General features: G+C 43.5%; 1 protein-coding gene across 2 annotated transcripts in view; it reads right to left on the minus strand.

The window, feature by feature from the left end:
• The window catches only part of LOC124602664 (tudor domain-containing protein 7A-like), a 192,789-nt gene that overhangs the window by 81,443 nt on the left and 85,898 nt on the right, over positions 1-25,448 (minus strand). For both annotated transcript variants that reach the window (XM_047136338.1, XM_047136337.1), the window contains exons 10-11: positions 23,501-23,662; positions 23,138-23,383 (exon numbers count right to left, since the gene is read on the minus strand). In XM_047136338.1, the coding sequence (XP_046992294.1) occupies positions 23,138-23,383; positions 23,501-23,662 (408 nt within the window). The remainder of the gene's footprint in view (positions 1-23,137; positions 23,384-23,500; positions 23,663-25,448) is intronic.

Here is a 25,448-nt window from a genome sequence, read left to right on the forward strand (position 1 = left end):
AAAGACTCCTATTAGTAGCCTCTTATGACAGGCAAGGAAGGGCCAGAGGTCTATTCTAGCCCCCGACACCGCACTCCAATACGTGCCCCTGGGATTGACCATTTGAGGTATTGTGTTTCACTTTGCCTGTCAATGCCAAATTACTGCTCCCAGATTGGAAGTGTGTGCTTATTTTCATCACTTAACCAAGTAATGATGTAACAAGGTAAAAGTATACCATCTCTCATAGCAGATCCAGCAAAACTCACAAAGAATCATTTAGAAGTCAATGCCCACTAAAACTGTTACAAAAAATGGCTATGAGCACTATGAGACTTAACATCTGAGGTCATCAGTCCCCTAGAACTTAGAACTACTTAAACCTAACCAACCTAAGGACCTTACACACAGCCATGCCCGAGGCAGGATTCGAACCTGCAACCGTAGCGGCCGCGCGGTTCCAGACTGACGCGCCTAGAACTGCTCGGCTACACCGGCCAGCCAAAACTGTTACACAGCAACCAAAACGTTCGTGTCGTCATAATTTTCGTTCTGTCCCCCCACATAATTTGTGGTCTCGGGATTGAGATAAAATGTTATCTGGAGTCTTAGGTGTAAGATTGTGTTAGTATTTTCTATGTCGTTCTGTTGTTTAGCCATACTGATGATTCCACTGTGTTTTCTTTACAACAGGTTCCCAATTAGCTAGACTATAGTACTTACGTCTTGTGTACGTGCTGTCATTAAATTGCCTCTGTCTTATAGGTTTTTACGCATTTTAGTTCCATATTACTACTGCCTGAAGAGGACTTTCCTCCAATGGATTGTTGCTATGGACAAGATCCTGTCTACTGCGGACAACCTGGCTCTTGTAAAATGACGCCATCTACGCAGCTGGTGCCTTTTCTCTGTGGCGTGCCACTCTGTGTTCTAATGTAGTTCTCTGTGGTAGTAACTTGGTCCCATAAGCCTAGCCAACTCCTGCACTACTAATACTTGTGTATCACTGACTTTATATTTGTACACTCCTGGAAATGGAAAAAAGAACACATTGACACCGGTGTGTCAGACCCACCATACTTGCTCCGGACACTGCGAGAGGGCTGTACAAGCAATGATCACACGCACGGCACAGCGGACACACCAGGAACTGCGGTGTTGGCCGTCAAATGGCGCTAGCTGCGCAGCATTTGTGCACTGCCGCCGTCAGTGTCAGACAGTTTGCCGTGGCATACGGAGCTCCATCGCAGTCTTTAACACTGGTAGCATGCCGCGACAGCGTGGACGTGAACCGTATGTGCAGTTGACGGACTTTGAGCGAGGGCGTATAGTGGGCATGCGGGAGGCCGGGTGGACGTACCGCCGAATTGCTCAACACGTGGGGCGTGAGGTCTCCACAGTACATCGATGTTGTCGCCAGTGGTCGGCGGAAGGTGCACGTGCCCGTCGACCTGCGACCGGACCGCAGCGACGCACGGATGCACGCCAAGACCGTAGGATCCTACGCAGTGCCGTAGGGGACCGCACCGCCACTTCCCAGCAAATTAGGGACACTGTTGCTCCTGGGGTATTGGCGAGGACCATTCGCAACCGTCTCCATGAAGCTGGGCTACGGTCCCGCACACCGTTAGGCCGTCTTCCGCTCACGCCCCAACATCGTGCAGCCCGCCTCCAGTGGTGTCGCGACAGACGTGAATGGAGGGACGAATGGAGACGTGTCGTCTTCAGCGATGAGAGTCGCTTCTGCCTTGGTGCCAATGATGGTCGTATGCGTGTTTGGCGCCGTGCAGGTGAGCGCCACAATCAGGACTGCATACGACCGAGGCACACAGGGCCAACACCCGGCATCATGGTGTGGGGAGCGATCTCCTACACTGGCCGTACACCACTGGTGATCGTCGAGGGGACACTGAATAGTGCACGGTACATCCAAACCGTCATCGAACCCATCGTTCTACCATTCCTAGACCGGCAAGGGAACTTGCTGTTCCAACAGGACAATGCACGTCCGCATGTATCCCGTGCCACCCAACGTACTCTAGAAGGTGTAAGTCAACTACCCTGGCCAGCAAGATCTCCGGATCTGTCCCCCATTGAGCATGTTTGGGACTGGATGAAGCGTCGTCTCACGCGGTCTGCAAGTCCAGCACGAACGCTGGTCCAACTGAGGCGCCAGGTGGAAATGGCATGGCAAGCCGTTCCACAGGACTACATCCAGCATCTCTACGATCGTCTCCATGGGAGAATAGCAGCCTGCATTGCTGCGAAAGGTGGATATACACTGTACTAGTGCCGACATTGTGCATGCTCTGTTGCCTGTGTCTATGTGCCTGTGGTTCTGTCAGTGTGATCATGTGATGTATCTGACCCCAGGAATGTGTCAATAAAGTTTCCCCTTCCTGGGACAATGAATTCACGGTGTTCTTATTTCAATTTCCAGGAGTGTATGTTATATGCTCCCCATCGTCCCAAAATTAACCAATATGCCCTTTTCAGCCTTTTCACTCTTTTAATTATTCCTTTACATTTTATTATCTGCCTCTACTATTGAATGGTTTTGTCATATGTTTGTATGATTTCGACATGCTGAAACATTGTCACAGCATAGTTTTCACTGTAGTCTAGTATGGCTAAGTTATGTTCAAAGTTTACAAAATTTGGAAACTTGTATTACAAAAGCTCAGATCACGAGACAGTACACTGGAGAAGGCTACTGCACTGGCTTTTAAGGAATCTATAGAAATATGGCCCCGCTCTCCACCAAATCACAAATTAAATTGCTCCCTGACTGACAGCCATATTAACCAACCTTTGTTCCACCACATCAGAATCAGCCTGTTATAGTTCCAAGTACCCCATTCTGATATCACTTGCATGTTCCACTTGGAATTTTACTTCACACAAATACCACATAATGTTACAAAATAGAGGAATTCTATTAAAGCATCCAGTTGCCACATCCTGGTACCCGAATTTAAATCTCTGTACAACTGAAAGAGACATTGGACTCTCTACTGAATCACTCTTGTCATTCATTCCTGAATTTAAATTCTCTCTCAGTACACTTCCTGTCTTATCTGTCCTTTTGGACACCAACAACACAGAATTGCTGAAATCCTTAGATTACTTGACAGCACAGGAGTAGCAATAAATCAATAGACTGGGCTGCCACCCATATTACTGCATTACTCCAGCTAGATATTTTACTGAATATAACAAGTGACTTCCATCCTGCTTGTTATTCTGATACTGAGCATACTAAAATGTGCACAAATTTGCTTCCACCATATGCTGATAGGTGGCGACAACGGTAAGCAGCGGTCGAAAGAAACAGATCGCAGATGTCAGGCAGTTAGCTTAGACCTCGGTCAACATAATCCCATTCAAAAATTAGTCAATTTGTGTCTTCTTCATAAAGTTGTTCTTGATTGAAAATGTCAGTTTACGAGCCCAATTCTCGTCATTTGCGGGAGGTGTTACTGTTTTGTTTCAATACGAAGAAAACAGCAGCCGAGCCTCATCAAGTGCCACTCAAGTACATATGGTAAGGATGCTACTAGTGAAAGAACATGTCATGAGTGGTTTCAACGCTTCAAGAACAGTGGTTTTAATCTCGTAGACCCGCGTAGTGGTGGAAGAGAGAATGTTTTCGAAGATGCAGAATTGGAGACAGTGCTGAGTGAAGACTCGCGTCAAACTCAAGAAGAATTGGCACAATTAGTGAGAGTGACACAGCAAGCCATTTCAAAACGTCTCAAGGTTACAGGCATAATTCAGAAAGAAGGAACTTAGGTCCCGTGTGAGCTGAAACCAAGACACGTTGAACGGCATTTGTGTGTTTGTGAACAGTTGCTTCAGAGGCGAAAACGGAAGGGATTTCTGCATCACATTGTGACCGCAGATGAAAAATGGGTTCATTACGATAACTCTTAAAGGCAAAAAATCATGGAGATGTCCCGGCCATGCTTCCACGTCGATGGCCAAACTGAATATTCAGGGCTCCAAAATCAAGCTCTGGATTTGGTGGGACCAGCTCAGCGCCGTGTACTATGAGGTGTTAAAACCAAGTGAAACAATCATAGGTGCTTGTTATCAAATGAAATTAATGTGTGTGAGCAGAGAATTAAAAGACAAACGGCTGCAATACAGTGAGAGGCAGGATAAAGTGATTTTGCAGCATGACAATGCTCGATCCCACATTGCAAAAGAGGTCAAACCGTACTTTGAAATGTTAAAATGGAAAGTCCTACCACACCCACCATATTCTCCAGACATTGCTCCCTCTGACTATCACCTTTTTAGATCAATGGAGCATGGCATGGCTGACCAACACTTCTGATCTCATGAAGAAGTCACAAATTGGATCGATTCATGGGTCTGATTCTTCAGTTTCTCCTGGCATATTTCTTGCTCGAACAGTCAACGGGTGTACTACCGGTCCATAGTGTCCAACGGGCACAATATTTCGGTGATCAGACATGTCGCTATCGTCAGGTAAGCTGACGAACTGAGCTCCTGAGGGCGGGTGGCCGTCTTAAATCCCCTCCCCTCACGAGGCATTCTCTCCACGTGTCAGCGGTCGGTGAGACGCTGGCGTCGGCGGTCGGTGAGACGCTGGCGTCGGCGGTCGGTGAGACGCTGGCGTCGGCGGTCGGTGAGACGCTGGCGTCGGCGGCCGGTGAGACGCTGGCGTCGGCGGCCGGTGAGACGCTGGCGTCGGCGGCCGGTGAGACGCTGGCGTCGGCGGCCGGTGAGACGCTGGCGTCGGCGGCCGGTGAGACGCTGGCGTCGGCGGCCGGTGAGACGCTGGCGTCGGCGGCCGGTGAGACGCTGGCGTCGGCGGCCGGTGAGACGCTGGCGTCGGCGGCCGGTGAGACGCTGGCGTCGGCGGCCGGTGAGACGCTGGCGTCGGCGGCCGGTGAGACGCTGGCGTCGGCGGCCGGTGAGACGCTGGCGTCGGCGGCCGGTGAGACGCTGGCGTCGGCGGTCGGTGAGACGCTGGCGTCGGCGGTCGGTGAGACGCTGGCGTCGGCGGTCGGTGAGACGCTGGCGTTGGCGTCTGTGGTAGCGTCAATGTAATTGCCTCATCTGCCCTAGTCACCCGTTCGTTTCCTTTGCTGAGCATCTTTTTAATTAGACTCAATGCTGGTTCCCATGCCCTGCTGAGGTTGTAGCCCCAATCTCGGTTGATAAGTCCATCCCTGGTATGAATTTCGATAGCCTCTTTAACAATGCTGTCCCAGTATTTAGATGTCTGTGCCAAAACGCTGGTATGTTCGTAGTCCAAGTGTGCCTCTGATGTTCTCAGCAACGATCTTCGATGGTGCACACTGTATGTCCAATATAAGTCTTCCCACATTAACATGGAATCTGGTATATGCCAGCCTTCCGCAAACCGAGATCATCTTTGACACTTCCCAATAATGCTCGCATTTTATTTGGTGGGCAAAAGACAGTTCCTACTCAGTGTTTCCTCAAATTCATGCTATTTTCCCCGATAGTGCACCAGTACATGGTATGTAGGCAGTGGTCCTCTCTTTCTCCGTGACTTCTGCCGTCTCCACACGCTGTACTGTAGAGGTGGGGCAGAGAGCACGTCTGATCTGCCATTCCAAGTACCCGTTTTTCCGGAATAAAGTTTTGAAGTGTTCCAGCTCTTGGCGTAGACTCTCTGCGTCAGAGATGGTTAGCATCCTGTGCATCAGTGTTTTTAGCACCCCATTCCTCTGTGCAGGGTGGTGGCAGCTATCCGCTTGCAAATAAGATCAGTGTGCATTTTCTTCCTGTGTACCTGTGGCCCAAGGTGCCATCCACTCTTCTTTTGACCATGACATCCAGGAATGGTAATCTCCATTCTGCTTCAGTCTCTATAGTGAATTTGATGTTCGGATGTATGGAGTTCAGGTGTGTAAGGAAGTCAGGGTGCCTCTTTGAGAGTCAGATGAGCTTACTGCACAGAAATTTGACGAAAAGACGACCGACCTTTTCAAGCACGTTCTGACCTCCACGTATTTTCTCTTTAGTGGAGAATACTATGAACAAACAGAAGGAGTCGCAAGTGGTCGCGAATTTCTATATGGAGTACTTCGAGGAGGAAGCTTTGGCGTCATCCAAATGGAAACCTACTTGTTTTCTACATTATGTGGATGACACGTTCATTATCTGGCCTCATGGAGGGTACAAGCTCCTAGGCTACAACCTCATCAGAGCATGGGAACCAGCATTGAGTCTAATTAAAAAGATGTTCAGCAAAGGAAACAAACAGGCGACTAGGGCAGACAAGGCAATTACACCGATGCCACCACAGATGCCAACGACAACGTCTCACCAACCGTTGACGCGAGGGCGTGGACCGTGGAGAGAACGTCTCACGAGCAGAGGAGATTTAAGACGGCCGCCCGCCCTCAGGAGCTCAGTTCGTCAGCTTACCTGACGATGGCGACATGTGTGATTGCCGAAATATTGTGCCTGTTGGACTATGAACCGGCAGTACACCCATGGACTGTTTGAGTGATTTGTGGATCGCTTCAAAAGATGAACTATTTTTTTGATGCGGGATACGTACACTGCCCGAAAGATGGGAGAAAGTAGTGGCCAGCGATGGAAAACACTTTGAATGATACATTGTAACCAATTTGTTTCATCAAAGCCACAAACGTTGGGAAAAAAAACAGCGGAAGCAAAGTTGTACACCTGGTATATACTGTTGTTTCACTTGCGAATTACGTTAATGTAGCACAGCCATTCCAGCTGATCTCTGCCACGGCCAAGTTTCTGTGGAATGTACCAAGGTGAAATGAAAAAGTTAATGGCGACTTTCTGCTGTCATGGACAGTAATATTCTAATCTTGCCAGGATTGTTTTCTTTAATTAAAACTATTATCATTTCGTATTAACTATTATCATTTTGTATTTGTCTTATGAACTGCTTACATGTGTTACCGTTCAGACAATATTAGTTTACTATCACAGTTATTTGTTCATTTGATGTTTTATTGTCACAGGCTATTTTTACAATTTTTCTATTCAGTTTAAACTTAATGAGTTTGCTTTTCTGATCACACAAATTTGGGTCGAGGGAACAAACCTTCACGTATTTATTGAAACTATTTGTATTTGTTTACGAGACACTTTAATCCAATGAGAAGTGCCATGCTTTGTAGTTATGTCATATCCTATTTTATTTCAATTGATGTTCAGAAAGATTTAATCAAGTATATGATTTGGTGCCTTTCACATTAATATACCCTCTATGACAGCAGGAAAAAGATATACATCATAAAGGAATCATCAAAATCTGATGGAAATTGGTAAATGTTATGAACATGTACAGACAAACGAATTATTACAATTTCAGAAAAACTGGGTGCTTCACTCAAGAGAAAGAGCTTCACAAAGTGAGCAAATCAATATCGCACTGGCCCATCTCTGGCCCTTATGCAAGCAGTTATTCAGCCCAGGATGGCTTGCTGGAAGGGCAACAAAATGAGGTGCAGAATACTGTCAACGTACCGCTGTGCTGAAAGGGTGCTGTGGATGACAACCGAAAGGGTCTTGCTATGAAAAGAAATGGCACCCCAGATCACCACTGTCCAGGGTGCCTCCAGACGGTCTAACTGGTCATTGGGGCTCAACTTGAAGCAAGACTCATGACTGGAGACAATTCTACTCCAGTCAATGAGATTCTAAGCCAAAGACATGTCTTGAGAGGTCCTGGACAATCATGGATATCAGCTTGACAGTCACTTGCCATGCCACATGACAACTAGGACTGATGGTCTGGGATGCCATTCATTTCCGTAACAGGACCTTTTTCGGTGTCATGTGTGCACTCTAACAGCACAGTGGTCCATTAATGATATTCTACACCCTATTTTGTTGCCCTTCATGGAAAGCTATCTTGGGCTTACAATTCAGAAAGGTTGGTTGGTTGGTTTGTTGGTTTGTTTAAAAGAGGGGAGAACGGGACCAAACTATGAGGCCATCGGTCTCAGGTTCATAATAAAACAATACCACAAAGTGTGAGAATGAAATAGACAAGAAATATAACACAAAACGGAAAGAAAAGAAAAACCACAAGAACAAAGGAAAGGCAATGAACACTAAAAGGAACAAAAGAGGACAAGAAAACGGAGCGACACTAGAAACAGAAGAGAGTAAAACAAGAAAGCAGGTTACAGTGGCTGGCCGACCACGAGAATAAAAAGAAAAAGCCACCCAGTCTGCAACACAATAAAACTTCCACCCTAAAAGCACTAAGGCAGCAGACACAGAGGGACAAAGGACATACACTAAAACCTACATAGAAGTAAAAAACTCACTCTCACGGATAAAACTTAAAACTAAAGCTGCTGCTGAGGCATCATTGCCCAACACCAAAGGTAGTTAGCTGAGAAAGTTAAAAGTCCGCCGAAGAGCAGCTAAAAGTGGGTAGTCCAGCAAGAGGTGGACAACTGTCATTTGGGAGCCACAGCGATACAGGGGTTGGTCCCCGCATCAGAGTAGGTAACTTTGCGTTAGCCATGTATGGCCAATGGCAGAGGACAACTGATTCCCTGCGAGAGGACTGCATGGAAGACCTCCACACATTCATCGTCTCCTTAATGACACACAGTTTGTTGTGCATACTGTTATGCCAATCCGTCTCCCAAAGCATGAAAACCCTAAGGCGTAAGACAGAACACAGATCAACTTCAGAGATGCCCATCTCGAGAAGCGGTTTCCGCATCGCCAGTTTGGCCAGCCTGTCGGCAAGGTCGTTGTCTGGGATTATGACGTGTACTGAGGTCCACACAAACACCACTGAACGAAGGGACCATTCCAGGGCTTAGATGGACTCCTGGATGGACACTACCAGAGGATGGTGAGAGTAGCACTGGTCCATAGCTTGTAGGCTGCTCAATGAGTCAGTACACAGGAGGAATGATGCGCCGGGGCATGAGCGGATGTGTTCAAGAAAACGAGATACGGCCACCAGCTCTGCAGTGAAAACACTGCAGCCATATGGCAAGGAGTGCTGTTCAATATGTCCTCCATGAACATACACAAAGCCTACGTGATCGTCAGCCATCAAGCCTTTGGTGTACACCATGTCTGAGCCTCGGAACACGTCAAGAATAGAGAGGAAGTGACAGCGGAGAGTGGCAGGGTTAACGGAGTACTTAGGGCCATGCAAAATGTCCAGACGAAGCTGCAGCCAAGTCGTACACAATGGAGGCATACGTTAATGGACCACAAGTGGAGGTGGTAAAGGGAAGGACTCCAGTTCGGAGAGAAGGTACAGCACGCAAACTGCAATCGTTAGTTCTGACCTGGGCCAGCGATGTGGGAGATGGACCACCGCGGGTGGGAAAAGGAGATGGTAATTCAGAGGCTCAGGAGAACTACAAATGTGTGCAGTGTAACTGGTGAGCAGTTGTGCAAGTATGATCTGCAATGGAGGGACTCCAGCCTTTACCAGTACGCTGCCCACTGGACTCGTCCTAAAACCTCCTGTCGCTAGTCGAACTCTGCAGTGGTGCACAGGGTCGAGTAAATGCAACATTGAGGGTACTACCGAACCATAAACCACACTCCCATAGTCAATTCAAGATTGGACAAGGGCTCTGTAGAGCTGCAGCAGCATAGAGCGATCTGCACCCCAAATGGTGTTGCTCAGGCAATGTAGAGCATTGAGGTGCTGTCAGAACATCCGCTTAAGCTGACGAAGATGAGGAAGCCACGTCAATCGAGTGTCGAAAACCAGTCCTAAGAATCGATTTGTCTCCACTACAGTGAGTAGATCGTCATGAGCATAAAGTTTTGGGTCTGGATGAATGGCACAATGCCAACAGAAGTGCATGACACACAACTTTGCAGCTGAAAACTGGAAGCCTTGGCTAAAGCCCATGACTGTGCCTTGTGGATGGCTCCCTGTAGGCGCCGCTCAGCAACACCAGTACTGGAGCAGCAGTACAAAATGCAGAAGTCATCTGCGAACAGAGAAGGTGAGACAGAGGGCCCGACAGCTGCTGCCAGACCGTTAATGGCCACTAAAAATAGAGAAACAGTCAATACAGAGCCCTGCAGGACTCCATTCTCCCGGATAGGGATAAGTTTTCGATAAAAATCAGCAGCGGGCAAGGATATGATTTCGCCAGGTCATGTCATACGCTTTAAGTATATAAAAAAAGGACTACCACCAGGTGCTGGCATCTGGAAAAGGCTGTTCGGATGGCAGACATGAGGGACACAACATTATCAGTTGTAGAGTGACCCTGGTGGAAGCTGCCCTGACATGGAGCCAGTAGGGCATGTGACACCAGAACCCAATCCAACCACCAACACACCATACATTCCAGCAGCTTACAAAGTACGTGGGTGAGGCTGATGGGCCGATAGCTAACCACATCAATCGGTTTTTACCAGGTTTAATCATCATAATGGTGGTGCTCTTCCGCCATTGCGATGGAAAGATGCCATCGCATGAGATTTGGTTGAAGATGATGAGGATATGTCGCTTGTAGTCAGATGAGAGATGTTTAACCATCTGGCTGTGGATCCAATAAGGCCTAGGAGCTGTGTTGGGGTAATGTACAAGGGCACTGAGAAGCTTCCACTCTGTACCATGAGCCACACTGAAATGTGTGGCGGCCCTAGTATTTAAGAAGCAGAGCTCGAATTGAGACAGTGAAGTTTCGACATCTCTGCCTCGGCCAGTAAGCACAGTGCCACCCCAAGAGAGGTTATGGATGTTAAAATCTCCCAAAAGTAGGAAAAGTTTAGGGAGTTGATCAGTCAGTGCAGCTAATGCATTCAGGGGTACTTCACCAACTGGAGGAAGATATACATAGCACACGGTTATTTCCTGTGTCATCCTTATTCTGACAGCCACAGCTTCAAGAGGGGTTTGAAGGGGCACAGGACATAAATGCAAACTCCACCGGACACTCGATTATAGTCGCTACAGTTCCTGTAATATCCCTTACAGCCATGCAGGGCAGGGGTCCACATCGCCGGGAACCAGGTTTCCTGGAGGGCAATGCAGATAGCAGGTCTAAAGCTTAACAGTTGCTGTAGATCAGCCAGGCACTGGAAAAAACCACTGCAATTCCACTGGAGGATGACATCATGAGACTGGGAAGGCATGGAAAATTCAATGAGGCAGTTTACGCCTCAGTCACTTGCTGCCACCGACTTACTGCCTGAGCAGTCTATATCCATTGTGTCTGAGGGTCTGGTGAGATCTATGGCCTCATCAGATGCCAGAATCTCCACCCCATCCTCAGACGCAGAGCTTGGAGGTAGCGGAGCTGTGGGTGCCACTGCAATGTCCTTGGTCTAAGGGATCTTCATTTTGGATTTCTCTCACTGCTCCTTGGGTTTCCCTAGCTGGGAGAACTTCACTGGCTCAGTCTCCGGGACTGACGATGAGCTTGAAGCCCTATAACCATCTGCTTTTGAGCTCTTCAGCCACTGGTGGGTGTAATCTTTCCCCCAAGCAGAAACCTGGGAAGGCAGTGACCCAAGGGACACCTTCCTAACGAGAGAAGCCGAAGAAGACTTACACTTCTCCGGCTTCGAAGTGAGGACGAACGACCCTGATGGTTGGGGGAGAGGGGGGAGGGGGGGGGGGGGAGGGTTGTTGCTCCTGAAGTAGTTGGTGCGGGAGCAACAGGGAGGGAAATGCCCACCACCATCAAGGGGGCAGGTGTAGTCTTCTGGCTCTGAAAGGTGACTGGGGTTGGCAGAGCTGATTGTGTCAGAACTGTTGTAGCAGCAGCATAAGACGATGTAATGTGTACAGGATGCAAGCGTTCAAATTTTCTCTAAGCCTCAGTGTAGGTCAGTCGGTCCAGGGTCTTTTACTCCATTATTTTCCTCTCTTTCTGGAGAATCCTGCAGTCTGGCGAGCAAGGGGAATGGTACTCTCAGCAGTTGACACAGATAGGAGGTGGGGCACATGGAGTGTTGGGATGTGATGGGCATCCACACTCTCGACATGTTACGCCGGAAGCACAATGGGAAGACCTATTGCCGAACTTCCAGCACTTAAAGCACCAAATTGGGGGAGGGATATAGGGCTTTACATCACAGAGGTCGACCATCACCTTGACCTTCTCGGGCAATGTATCACACTCAAAGGCGAAGATGAAGGCACCGGTGGCAACCAGTTTATCCCTCGTACCCAGGTGGACACGCCGGACAAAACGTACACCTCGCCGCTCTAAATTGGTGCGCAGCTCATTGTCAGACTGCAAAAGAAGATCCCTGTGGAATATAATTCCTGGACCATATTTAAGCTCTTATGGGGCGTGATTGTTACAGAAACATCTCCCAGCTTGTCACATGCGAATAATGTCTGTGACTGGGCAGAGGATGCTGTTTTGATAAAGACTGACCCAGATCTCAGTTTGGACAAGCCCTCCACCTCCCCAACCTTGTCCTCTAAATGCTCAACAGAAAACTGAGGCTTCATCATGAAAATATTCCCCATCAGCTATTGAACATACAAGGTACCGGGGCGAATCAGATCCACTGCCATCCTTAGCCTGACGTTCCTCCCGTGGTGTGGCCAGGGAGGGGAACGATTTTGGTTTGTACTTCCGTGCATTGACTGGAGCTCGTGAATGCTTAGAGACTGCTGGTGTTTCACCACCAGCAAGAGATGATGGACTATGCTTCATCACACGTCATCTGCCCTGATCCCACCCACTCCGACCAGGGGTCCTCCCCACAGGCGCCATCCAGCTGCAAGCAAAGGTCACCTGGCAGGATCGCCATTGCCAGGAGTCCCGATGCTCCAGGGGATGTGCACTTGCACCTTGGCATACGTGGGGAGTTAACAGCGCAGGCATCAGCAGAGCAATCCCTGTGTGGTCAGGGGGCTACAACCTACAGGGTACATGGTGGCTCCACCACAATGGACTGGCTACCTTGCTGGATATCAGGTGCAAAGAAGTCCATGGTCATCGTCAACACAGAAAGCGACACTGCATAGTGCATGGTGGAAAACACATCCAGGAAGGTGTCCTTGCCCAAAAGATGGAGAATGAGCGGGACTGATATACGACAGCGAGAAAGTACGCTAAAGATCTCAACCTCAATGCACAATGGACACAATGCACCATGTAAGGTGCCCATCCCCAATTGGCTGGCTCTTCGGGAAAATTTAGAAAGGGGACCATCACATAAAGGCCGAAATGTGTGAGACTCCTTTTAGTCACCTCTTATGACAGGCAGGAATACCTCGAGCCTATTCTTACCCCCGGACCTGCTGGTGTAATTCAGAAAGATAATGCCTGGCTCCACATGGCAAGAGCGTCTGCTGCTTGTCTTTGTGCTTGTCAAACCCTACCTTGGCCACCAATGTCACAAGATCTCCCCCCAAATGAGAATGTTTGGGACATTACGGGCAGGGCCCTGCAACTATCTCAACATTTTGTACATCTAATGTGCCAACTAGATAGAATTTGACACGATATTCCTCAGGAAGACATCCAACTACCCTATAATCAATGCCAAGCCGAGTAACTGCTTGCATAAGTGCCTGCAGTCTGAGAAGGAGGCCTTTTAACCTCATATGGCCCCTATTCTATTACAAATCATCCCACATCCATTACCTCCTCTAACAATGCTAGAAATCAATTATTCACTTTCTTTCTTAATCTTCAAAACCAACCTGTATACGTGTACTGATTATTTTTACTTATGTCCTAATCCTTGTCATATGAGTGTTTCAGTTGTTTGTATTCTGTGACATTGTTTCTCAAACCTGCTTCAGCTATCTTTCTAATGCTGTCGACAGAACAGTCGTGCCAACAACTGCAGTCGCTGCAAGATGACGTTATAATTATCTTCACAACCAAGATTTGAATTGTTAAATCAAACTAAAAACATTGAATTACTACATGAAATTAAAATATTGTTACCCTTAGATTTAAGGTCCCATTGAAATAGTTTTATTCACCATTTATTTTTGGGAGAGGGAATCAGACGTACGAGACGCCCCGAGGCCCTAAAAGGGAGTAATTTTTATTATTTACATTTTAAAATTTTTTGTCTATTGCTTTTCAGCTGATGTGAAAACTATCAACCGGTTCACATTGGAAAAGGGGAAATCATTGGGCCTAATGATATTCTCTTCTCTCGTCCTCCTGGCACATCTTCACCACATAATCCCAAAGTGCCAGTAAACCAATACAGTTTCTTTTTCTAGGCCTGAGTACTGCATATTAACCATAAGCCCATGCCGCTTTCCAATCCTGACTACACCCCAAAGGAGTGTATGTTATTACATATAAAAATCACTGTTATCTTTTCTTAGATACCTGCACAATAGTTAGCTACTGATTTCCATATTCCTTTTCAATTTGACCAAGAATTTACATCTGGGAGTCAATCTGAAATTTTGAATATAGATTGATTAAAATATTAGCATTTATGCTTCCATATGTTGCACCATCATAACAAGATTTCTTCTGCGGCCAGTTATGAACAAGAAATGAAAGATCAAAACCAACATACATTTCCATTAAACTGGTCTCAAAAAATAAAAAACTTACTGCAAGGCAAATACACATGCAAAATGATTGAAGGATCACTTTATTGAAATCCCCTTTTTTCCCCATTACAACACAGAAGTGTGATATTTGGCCCAAAAATGCCTACAACCTTCCCCCATAATGGTCCAAAAGTACAGTGCCCTGCAACATCACACTTTGGCTTGGCGACAGTCCAAAGATGTCAACACATGTTTAAACAAGGTGGATTAATGATGTCACACTGGCACCAAATTTCACAATCCTGCAGAACACATCCATGGATGTGGCACACAATGGGAAGGTTGCACATCCACCTATTCACCCACACCTCACCACTCCTCCGGGCACCTCTGCAATGGAGGTCAGAGCTGTGACACCCGGCATTTAAAACACACAGTTTCAGACACGCTGCTGCCCAGAATCTACATGAAAAGGCCTCAGGAGGTGGTGTAAAGGGCATCAATGAAACCACCTGTTCCACTGAGTCATTCATTTATACACATTTCACAGTCTAAGACAACAGTTTACAGTGCAACATGCAGCAGAACAATGTTCTTGACAACCTCTAACACTGCTGACACATCCCAGAAGATTCAACCCTTCTCTCAGGACATAGCGGGATAGCAATTGCACTGAATGTGATCTAACCCCTTTGGAGCATAGTGCAATTGCAATTTTGCTCTGGTATAAAGGGTGGAACCCCTAAGGATCATTCAAAATCATTTAATGAAATATGAACATGATCTGAAGAAACAAATGGTGCTTACTCTTTTTCAGCCCTCCCATTTTGCGTCCTTTTTCGGTGTGATAACAGATGGAGTGTGCAACATTACACATGCATAAATAGAATGGCAAATGGCCCCCTAAGATCCCAAGTTCGGCAACACCCTCAGTGCCACTGGCACAACTTTGCTGAACACTTTAAAAATGTACCATTACAGAGATAATCCTTGACTGATTTCTAGGCACCTACAGACAGGTCAGCAACCTCTTCTACACCCTTGAGTTAATGGCATTATGCTGTTGCTCTGGCACCTGCATGTGGGCTCGTAGAATTACAAGGCTTCAAATACGACAGGCTGTCAAAATTTCTTGCCTGAGATAGTTACTCTAATGGTTCGCACAAACACCACCACCTACTTTTATGGTAACCCTTTGTGGGTATGCAAGTCAAATTTCATGGCCCCAGCTTCGTTAGTTTTGCCATTAGGTCGCGCTGTATACTATAGTGTAAGCAAAATGGTTGTTAATATTGGGAGTATCAAGAGTCATGATGTGATTGAATATTTACACTTGAAGGGAATGGCGCCCAAGGAAATTGGGGAGGACATGTGGAATACACTGAAGGACAGTGAAAAACTGAGTGTTCAACTTTAAAATAGAAGAAAGAGTGTGGAAGATGTGCCAACGAGTGGAAGGCCTGTCACCGTTGCCACTGAGGAATGGTGACTGCAAGTCATGATACAATTTTGCATTATCATCGAACAATGTTGCAGCACATTGAAACCACATTTGGAATCTCCCAGGGGCATGCTCATGACATTGTTGTGGATATTTTGGAAATGTGGAAAGTTTCATCTTGGCAGGTCCCAAAAGACTTTAATGCAAATCAGAGACTCCAAGTGTTGTGAAGATGTTGGCTGCCAATTTGAAGCAGATAAAGACAACTTTCTTGCAAGGTATGTGACAATGGACGAAAGATGGGTTCACCATTTTCATGCTGAGAGAAAACAACAGTCACAACACTGGAAACATCCTTCACCCCTTACCCCAAAAAAATTCTGAGTGCAAAAATCAGCTGGTAAGGTGATGGAATCAGTCTTCTGGAACACAGACAGGCTAATTATGGTGGATTACATGCAAAAGGGCATAACTCTCAATCCATCGTATTATTCCACCCTCCTAGACCGTTTGAGAGACGAGAGAGAGAAAAATAGGTGCAGAAAATTGGCATGTGGAGTTCCAGGACAACGCACCAGCGTACAAAGCCCTCGCAACACTGGAAACTCTGCATGACTGCGGGTTCGAATTGTTATGTCATTCACCACGTTCTCCCGATTTGGCTCGATCAGACTTTTTTCCTTTCCCAAACTTAAAAAAAAAGACCTCAAAGTACAGCAATTTGAGAATGATGATTCAGTGCATGAATGCTTGGTTGGACTTGAATTCGAAGACCTTTTATTTGAATGGTTTGCAGAAGTTATCTGAGCGTGCCCATGTTTTAGTGTACACGGGTATTACTATATTGAAAAATAAACTGGTATTATGAACTTTCTGTCATTCTTTATTTGTTAGGCTACAAACTTTTCGACCCTCCCCTCGTAAGTGACCCTTTAATTTTTTCTGTGCAGTATATATAGGCAGCTCATGGATGAAACATTATTTTCAGCACCATTCTCCTATAAATGTTTCCTTAACACTCAGGATGACTGATGAAACATCTGAACAATAACTTACAGAATATTGCTCTTAATTATCCTCATGTATGGTTTAACCACTTCACCTTCAATTTGTTATTGAATTCCCGTATTATTCCACTGCCACTTTTTTCCAGCCTGTAAGATCAGTGTTTTAATGAAAGAAAATACTGGTAAACATTCTTTTGTGTTGCATAAGATCAGAGGTGTCTGTGGAGCTAAGAATGTATTCATGTGGCTTTCGAATTGACATTTCTACTCATGTTTCATTTAGTTTCCTTTGCTTCTATTTTAACAGTGACAACTCAAGCTAGTTAACATTGCCAAATGCCACAACTATGGAATATCATTGCTAGTGATGTACAAATATAGTAATGAAATTTCAGTAATCATTTCAGAACATTTAATTTCTGCCTCATAGGAATTTCATGTATGTCAAAACAAAATGTTTAATTATGCAACTACTAACTCAAAAAAATCTATAAGCTTTGTACGCCAGCCACAGGAAATTACACATACAGTGAAACCCCTATTTTACATTTTCAAGCCCCCACTCTTAAAAAATGCAAAATTGAGGAAAATGTACAATCGAAGAAAAACATTTGTAATTGGCATATATGATTAAAACTCATAATCCTCTTCAACACATTTTATAAAATCTGTAAAGTGAAGGAAATTAAATGTACAATACAATGTTATACCATAATTTCTGGTAATGAATTTCATTAGTTCAAGTCACAGATGTGTAACAGGAAGCACAAACTCATTACAAAAATTGAAATTTGTATCTGGGTACAAGGTAATCAAACTATTTTCTGACATGTTATGACCACAAATTATACAACAAAACACACATTTTTGAGAGACCTTTCCTTTGTGCTCGCCCAGAAAAAAGCAAACACTGATGAATATGGTGAATTAAACCAAAAACCGTGAAGTATGGTGAAAGGCATCAGAATTTAATGCGTGGGTGCATGTTTTCCAACTCATGTCTTGCTGTAATCTAAACACAGCAGGTTTTGTGAAAGCACGTATATACACGCAAGATTACCTTCGCAAGTGGTACTTATTTATACCAATGAATATGACAAAGTTAAGCCTTATGTGATTTCAGTGTTTTTCTGTAAGAGCAATCTGTTACATTTGTAACAATCTCTCTGCCATGACATCGCATTGAACACCTCTGAGGACTGCAACAAAGATGAACAACTGTTCACTGAACACGTCCTGTTAATTGTGGTGCCCCATATAGCAAATGGAGTAGCCTACCTTGGCTGCTGTTAGTAGAAGCATGAGCAGAACTACTGTAAATAAAATTAATGCGCAGTAGTGAAGTGGGTATAATGTTAACAATATAAATTAAACCTAAGTGGAAGCCATGGTCAATCCATCTGCTATACATCGATCACATCAGCCATTCTTTAGAACAAGCCGCCAAGTAAACTTGCTGTCAATCACTCTGTATGCTAGAATCCAGTGCAATAGTGTGACGTCATCATCCTATACAGCTACTGACTGCAGGTGGTAAACTAATATCCAAGTCGTCGTAATCCAGAACTTTTCACAGAGTTTCGCAGTTTTCGTTTTATTTCACAATGTAGGCTATAAATTTTTTCTATTTTTGAGGCAAACATAAAATGAAAGAACCATCAAAACTAAGTGTTTTAAGATATAATTTGAGGCAGTAATGTGTTGGGAAATGGCTCAACTACCTCGTATATCATTAGCAAAAGTGAGTCTTTTCAATTACGTAAACTACAGTATTACAAGTAGCAAACTCAATTTTTTCCCCCTAATAGGTCTACAAACATGATGTAAAATTTCAAAATTTATTTCCTTTTTGTTTATGGCTTTGAGATTCGGTTGTGACAGTTGACATTATGAGTGCTGGTAAAATTGCTGCCTAGGAGGAGGAGAATGAAATTCTCGTACTGACTTTGATTTATAGCTTCTGTGCCTGTTTATACTTTACAATCCAGTACTTTAGGAATTTTGAATATTTCATAGGGTAAGGTCTGTAAACTTTAGGAATTTTGAATATTTCATAGGGTAAGGTCTGTAAACTACTTATGTGCATTAGTAGTGTGGTGTGGTGACTGCGTTGGCTGTTGGCGACGTAACAAGTCGCCAGCCAGTGAGAGCTCACTAGCTGGAAATAACCGATGCTGTTCTTCAGGACTCAGTGTTTGAATTTAAAAGGTTGATAATCAATAAAGTTACTGAATACTGTACATCAGAAACCCACGCATAAAGATGAGTCTTAGTTGTAAGCGGCACAAGAAAAGGTATTTGCTCGGTCCAGAACACTTCGCGTTGACTGTCCTGTTTTCCCATTGCAACCTAGCTGTAGTTTTATCACAACTGCACAATGAAGCGAAACACTGCAAGCTGTGCTGCCAATGCCAATTGTGGATTATGTCAGCATTTCCTCTTTCACACTCCTCTCTCCAGAATGGCCTAAAATATTTTCTTAACTCCACCACTAGCCACAGTTTGAACTGCCTGTCTTTTGTGCCACTTATAACTTGTTCTTTCACATCAAGCATCAATAGGAAGAAAACTGAATGAAGTCAATCAAAATGCCGATTAAGAATTTAGTAATGAGGTAACCCTTATTAGGAAGAATTTTTAGCATTGATCTTATGGGTATTTCACATGCCTTCCACAAAAACATACTTTGATGACTGCAAATCAAACACAGGACCTCTAACCAAAAAAGCTAACCTCTATACCACACCATTAGTTTGCTTTTGAAGCTGTGACATTAGGTTTTACTGTTGTGACATAATAAAACGAGAAAAATCGTGTATCATTCCGAAAAAGTGTGTGATGATTACTGAACAAAGATACTTTTGACAGACAAGGAAACAGAAAATATGAGAAAATCAAATCACCATAGATTCAAACAAAGAGCGTCATAACCAATGACTGAAGTATCAGACAAATTAACAGACACAGCTGGTGAAAATGGCAACACCACTGACTGAGGTAGTCTTAAGGATACTGCCAGCTAAGTGTAGAGAGAAGCAAATGTAAGACACAATCTACGACCTGTTTCTGTTCTTGCTCAAAATGGGCACTTGTTCAGTGGTGTGTACAGATGCGTAGCATGTGACAGCCCTCCATCTGTGAGAGTATTAGAGTGTTCACTGTTACTACTTCCACTCATGGTTATACACACAATGGTGCTGACATTCAGGGCCACAAAACCAGCTCGTCTGCTATGAAAAAAATACAGAAATTCATGGAACCACTGAAAATTGAAGAGTGTGACGTCACAGCATCATTTATGACACGCTGCTGCATTTCAATATCTTCATTATTATTATGTCACCGTAAACTAAAACTGAAGAAATTGCAAAAAGGTGGGAATTTAAGGAGATGGGACCTGGATAAACTGACTAAACCAGAGATTGTACAGAGTTTCAGGGAGAGCATAAGGGAACAATTGACAGGAATGGGGGAGAGAAATACAGTAGAAGACGAATGGGTACGGGTAGCTCTGAGGGATGAAGTAGTGAAGGCAGCAGAGGAACAAGTAGATAAAAAGACGAGGGCTAGTAGAAATCCTTGGGTAACAGAAGAAGTATTGAATTTAATTGATGAAAGGAGAAAATATAAAAATGCAGTAAATGAAGCAGGCAAAAAGGAATACAAACGTCTCAAAAATGAGATCGACAGAAAGCGCAAAATGGCTAAGCAGGCATGGCTAGAGGACAAATGTAAGGATGTGGAGGCTTATCTCACTAGGGGTAAGATAGATACTGCCTACAGGAAAATTAAAGAGACCTTTGGAGAAAAGAGAACCACTTGTATGAATATCAAGAGCTCAGATGGCAACCCAGTTCTAAGCAAAGAAGGGAAGGCAGAAAGGTGGAAGGAGTATATAGAGGGTTTATACAAGGGCAGTGTACTTGAGGACAATATTATGGAAATGGAAGAGGATGTAGATGAAGATGAAATGGGAGATACGACACTGCGTGAAGAGTTTGACAGAGCACTGAAAGACCTGAATCGAAACAAGGCCCCGGGAGTAGACAACATTCCATTAGAACTACTGACGGCCTTGGGAGAGCCAGTCCTGATAAAACTCTTCCATCTGGTGAGCAAGATGTACGAGACAGGGGAAATACCCTCGGATTTCAAAAAGAATATAATAATTCCAATCCCAAAGAAAGCAGGTGTTGACAGATGTGAAAATTACCGAACTATCAGTTTAATAAGTCACAGCTGCAAAATACTAACACGAATTATTTACAGACAAATGGACCGTAGCTTCCGTAGAAATGTTGGAACACGTGAGGCAATACTAACCTTACGACATATCTTAGAAAAAAGATTAAGGAAAGGCAAACCAATGTTTCTAGCATTTGTAGACTTAGAGAAAGCTTTTGACAATGTTGATTGGAATACTCTCTTTCAAATTCTGAAGGTGGCAGGGGTAAAATACAGGGAGCGAAAGGCTATTTACAATTTGTACAGAAAGCAGATGGTAGTTATAAGAGTCGAGGGGTATGAAAGGGAAGCAGTGGTTGGGACGGGAGTGAGACAGGGTTGTAGCCTCTCCCCGATGTTATTCAATCTGTATATTGAGCAAGCAGTAAAGAAAACAAAAAAATTCGGAGTAGGTATTAAAATCCATGGAGAAGAAATAAAAACTTTGAGGTTTGCTGATGACATTGTAATTCTGTCAGAGACAGCAAAGGACTTGGAAGAGCAGTTGAACGGAATGGACAGTGTCTTAAAAGGAGGATATAAGGTGAACATCAACAAAAGCAAAACGAGGATAATGGAATGTAGTAGAATTAAGTCGGGTGATGCTGAGGGAGTTAGGTTAGGAAATGAGGCACTTAAAGTAGTAAAGGAGTTTTGCTGTTTGGGGAGCAAAATAACTGATGATGGTCGAAGTAGAGAGGATATAAAATGTAGACTGGCAATGGCAAGGAAAGCGTTTCTGAAGAAGAGAAATTTGTTAACATCGAGTATAGATTTAAGTGTCAGGTAGTCGTTTCTGAAAGTATTTGTATGGAGTGTAGCCATGTATGGAAGTGAAACATGGACAATAAATAGTTTGGACAAGAAGAGAATAGAAGCTTTCGAAATGTGGTGCTACAGAAGAATGTTGAAGATTAGGTAGGTAGATCACATAAATGAGGAGGTATTGAATAGAATTGGGGAGAAGAGGAGTTTGTGGCACAACTTGACTAGAAGAAGGGATCGGCTGGTAGGACATGTCCTGAGGCATCAACTGATCACAAATTTAGCATTGGAGGGCAGCGTGGAGGGAAAAAATCATAGAGGGAGACCAAGAGATGAATACACTAAGCAGATTCAGAAGGATGTAGGTTGCAGTAGGTACTGGGAGATGAAGGAGCTTGCACAGGATAGATTAGCATGGAGAGCTGCATCAAACCAGTCTCAGGACTGAAGACCACAACAACAACAACAATTATTATTATGTCTGTGCAAAAAGCATCTGAAGATATACTCAGTAACACAACAAAATAATTGAAACAAAAATGCAATGTACTGGAAAATTCACAAGTAAACTCTTTCTGACTGTTTATACAATCTTAATAAACATACCTAACAACTTTCTAAGAAGCAAAAAATGGAAAATCCAGGATGGAATGTTACAATGTTAGAGAAAGAAAGTTGCTACTCACTATATAGCAGAGATGCTGAGTCGTGATAGGCACAACAAAAAGATTCACTCAATTATAGCTTTCAGCATTAAGGTTTTGTCAACAGTAGATGCAAAAATACACACACACGCGTGCACGCAAACGCAACTCGCACACACTTCTGCAGTCTCAGGCAACTGGTTTCAGTGCTAACGCTAGTGCTAGTGCTAGTTGAGTTTGTGTGTGAGTTGGGTTTGCATGAGAGAGAGAGAGAGAGAGAGAGAGAGAGAGAGAGAGTGTGTGTGTGTGTGTGTGTGTGTGTGTGTGTGTGTGGTGTTGACAAAGGCCTTCATGGCTGAAAGATATAATTGTGGGAATATTTTTGTTATGCCTATTGTGACTTTCCTTCTCTAATTCTGTAACTTTCTAAGAAGACAATTTTGTTGCATATCATGTGCTTCTTTGCTGCACACGTAACTTTGTACTAGCAGTTGAATTACTTCACCCTACAGCAACATCCATGCTAAATATTGTACAAAAATATTGGTAAATCTCATTCCTTCCAACACTAGACAAAAATTTCAGTCACTTTCACCTGTTGGGGTAGAGCTGCAAATTGAGTATCCAACACGCAAAGCTTATCACATGGTACTGTGTCTTCATCACCATGATCAATGTAATACACAGATGCCTCATCTCCATTTACTTCCAGAAGTTCTACACGGTGCCAGCAGTCATCAGATTCTATGGCATAAAATGAACCATCTCTCAGATTCAGAGCAGTCATCTTCTTTTGGCTGTAGAACTCTTCCATTTCACTCGCCATTTTTTCAAAGCGATCCTGCAGTCATTAAAAACATACATAGATAAATACAAAAATTAAAAGCTTTATACCAATGTGAGAAATCACTCAAAAAACAACAACACAAAAAAGTCAGTTTCTCATTTCAATACTTACACTAAACATCTCACCAATGAGGCGAACCCACACTTCATCTGTAGATACTGCACTAGTAACATATACATCCCAAATCTTGTCTGCTGGAAACTCAATAAGGGGAGGCACTGCTTGTTTCTCCACTTTAGTACTTCCAGTCTGGCTTTGGAATGTCGTCTGTTGCTGTGATAACAAAACTTCAAATAATTCATAGGTTTTTTATATTATGTAACTAATTAAAATAATAATGTACTCATCAATTCCTTCACTGGGAGTAAATGATTTCATGATGGATAATCTATTTCCTTGTTCTCCTGAAAGTCCTTGTGACAGCTTTGAACAGCACATAACCTATTCTGAATCAACTTTTATAATAGTTTTAAACAAATATTAGTGATTGTCAATTACATACACATTTTCCAGAGACTAAATGCATAACAGGGTATGATGCTTCATAATCCAAAGAGTAAATACATAGACAGAATCGCTCTTTGGAAACCAAAAAATAAATACATAACAGAGCATGACACTTCGAAAACCAAGTATCAGTCTAAAGGCCAATTAACAACAACAACAATAATAATAATACCACTCAGGTAGTTTATATGGCTTTCATTAGTTTACTTGCCTTTCATTTTACATCTACAAAACCAATATTATTACAATACAACTGTAAAGTCTACTTCATTCTCTGTTTAAAAATGTGTTGGAGCTGTACAGTTGTACATTCATTTTCACAATTTTATTTCTTTCTGTATCATTTTCTTTCAATGTTTTTCCCACTATATTACTTCAACTGCAATTCTTTTTTCGCATGTTTACCTTAAGATGTAGATGTAGAATACAAGTGACAAGTTTTGCTGTGAAAAGAGGAATCTATGGGAACTGAAACAGTGAAATTAATGCATTCAAAGTGGATGTTCCAATACACGATTTTAAGCATCAAATGTGTGAAAATTCTAAGTGGCAGAAATAAGACATGTCCCAAATAACAAAACAGGCAAATTGCAAAATGGGAAGCACCAGAATTACAAGTAGAGGAAAGGAAGTACTACAGGTGTAAAACTTAGGAAATGAAAGTAAGTTAATGTACAAAAATAGGCACAGTGTACCGTCAGCAAGTGATAATGATTGCGTCAAGATGAAACACTCAAGTGAATAGCATGTGGATAGAAAAACAAACCAGACCACTAAAGAAAAATACAACAGTAATCAACTTTCAGCTGCAAAATGTTGTGAATTTGTAGGAAGCAATGATTAATAACGATAACTCACCCTCTAAAGAACATGACAGAAAAGATAATTACACTAGAAAAGCCACACCAATAAGTGCAACATGCTTTTGCTTACTTTTAGCCAGGAAATAGAGGTAGCTAGTGCTCTACATAACATAAATAAGGCCCAAGTAAGAAGTTTGGTGAAGACAAGAGCAAGAGCAAAAAACACTGAAGATATAGATTTAAAAGGCAGTAATTTTTGCCATGTGTGCAATGGGTACAAATGATGTGGCAAATAGAAATACGTTATTTCTGTTGTACAAATTTTCTAAAATGAAGTATATTGAAGCAATATTTTTACATTGCTGCTATAATTCCACATCAGTACAATATAATCTAAAACCTGATGACAATATATTTTTTTTGGATGCGCATCCACCTGAGATTGTGATAGCCTTACAAAAATCTTTAGAAGAGTAGTGTGGTTAAAAGAAAGCTCCAGAAGTATCAATATAAATTAAAACAATTCACATAGAAAGATGTAAAGCAGTGCAGCAGAAACTGTGATTGGCTGACCACCAGACTAATATGGGATGAGCCACTCACTCTGCAACACAATAAAACCTCCAATCTAAGAGATTAGGGTGAACCCTGGACAATTCATAAAATTTTAAAATGCAGCCGACATACATCCCATCATCTGCTAATATTGAGAACATATCCCCACATAAGTCTACTGCTCATCTCTTGTC

The sequence above is a fragment of the Schistocerca americana genome, chromosome 1 (assembly GCF_021461395.2).
Source record: "Schistocerca americana isolate TAMUIC-IGC-003095 chromosome 1, iqSchAmer2.1, whole genome shotgun sequence".
NCBI lineage: Eukaryota > Metazoa > Arthropoda > Insecta > Orthoptera > Acrididae > Schistocerca > Schistocerca americana.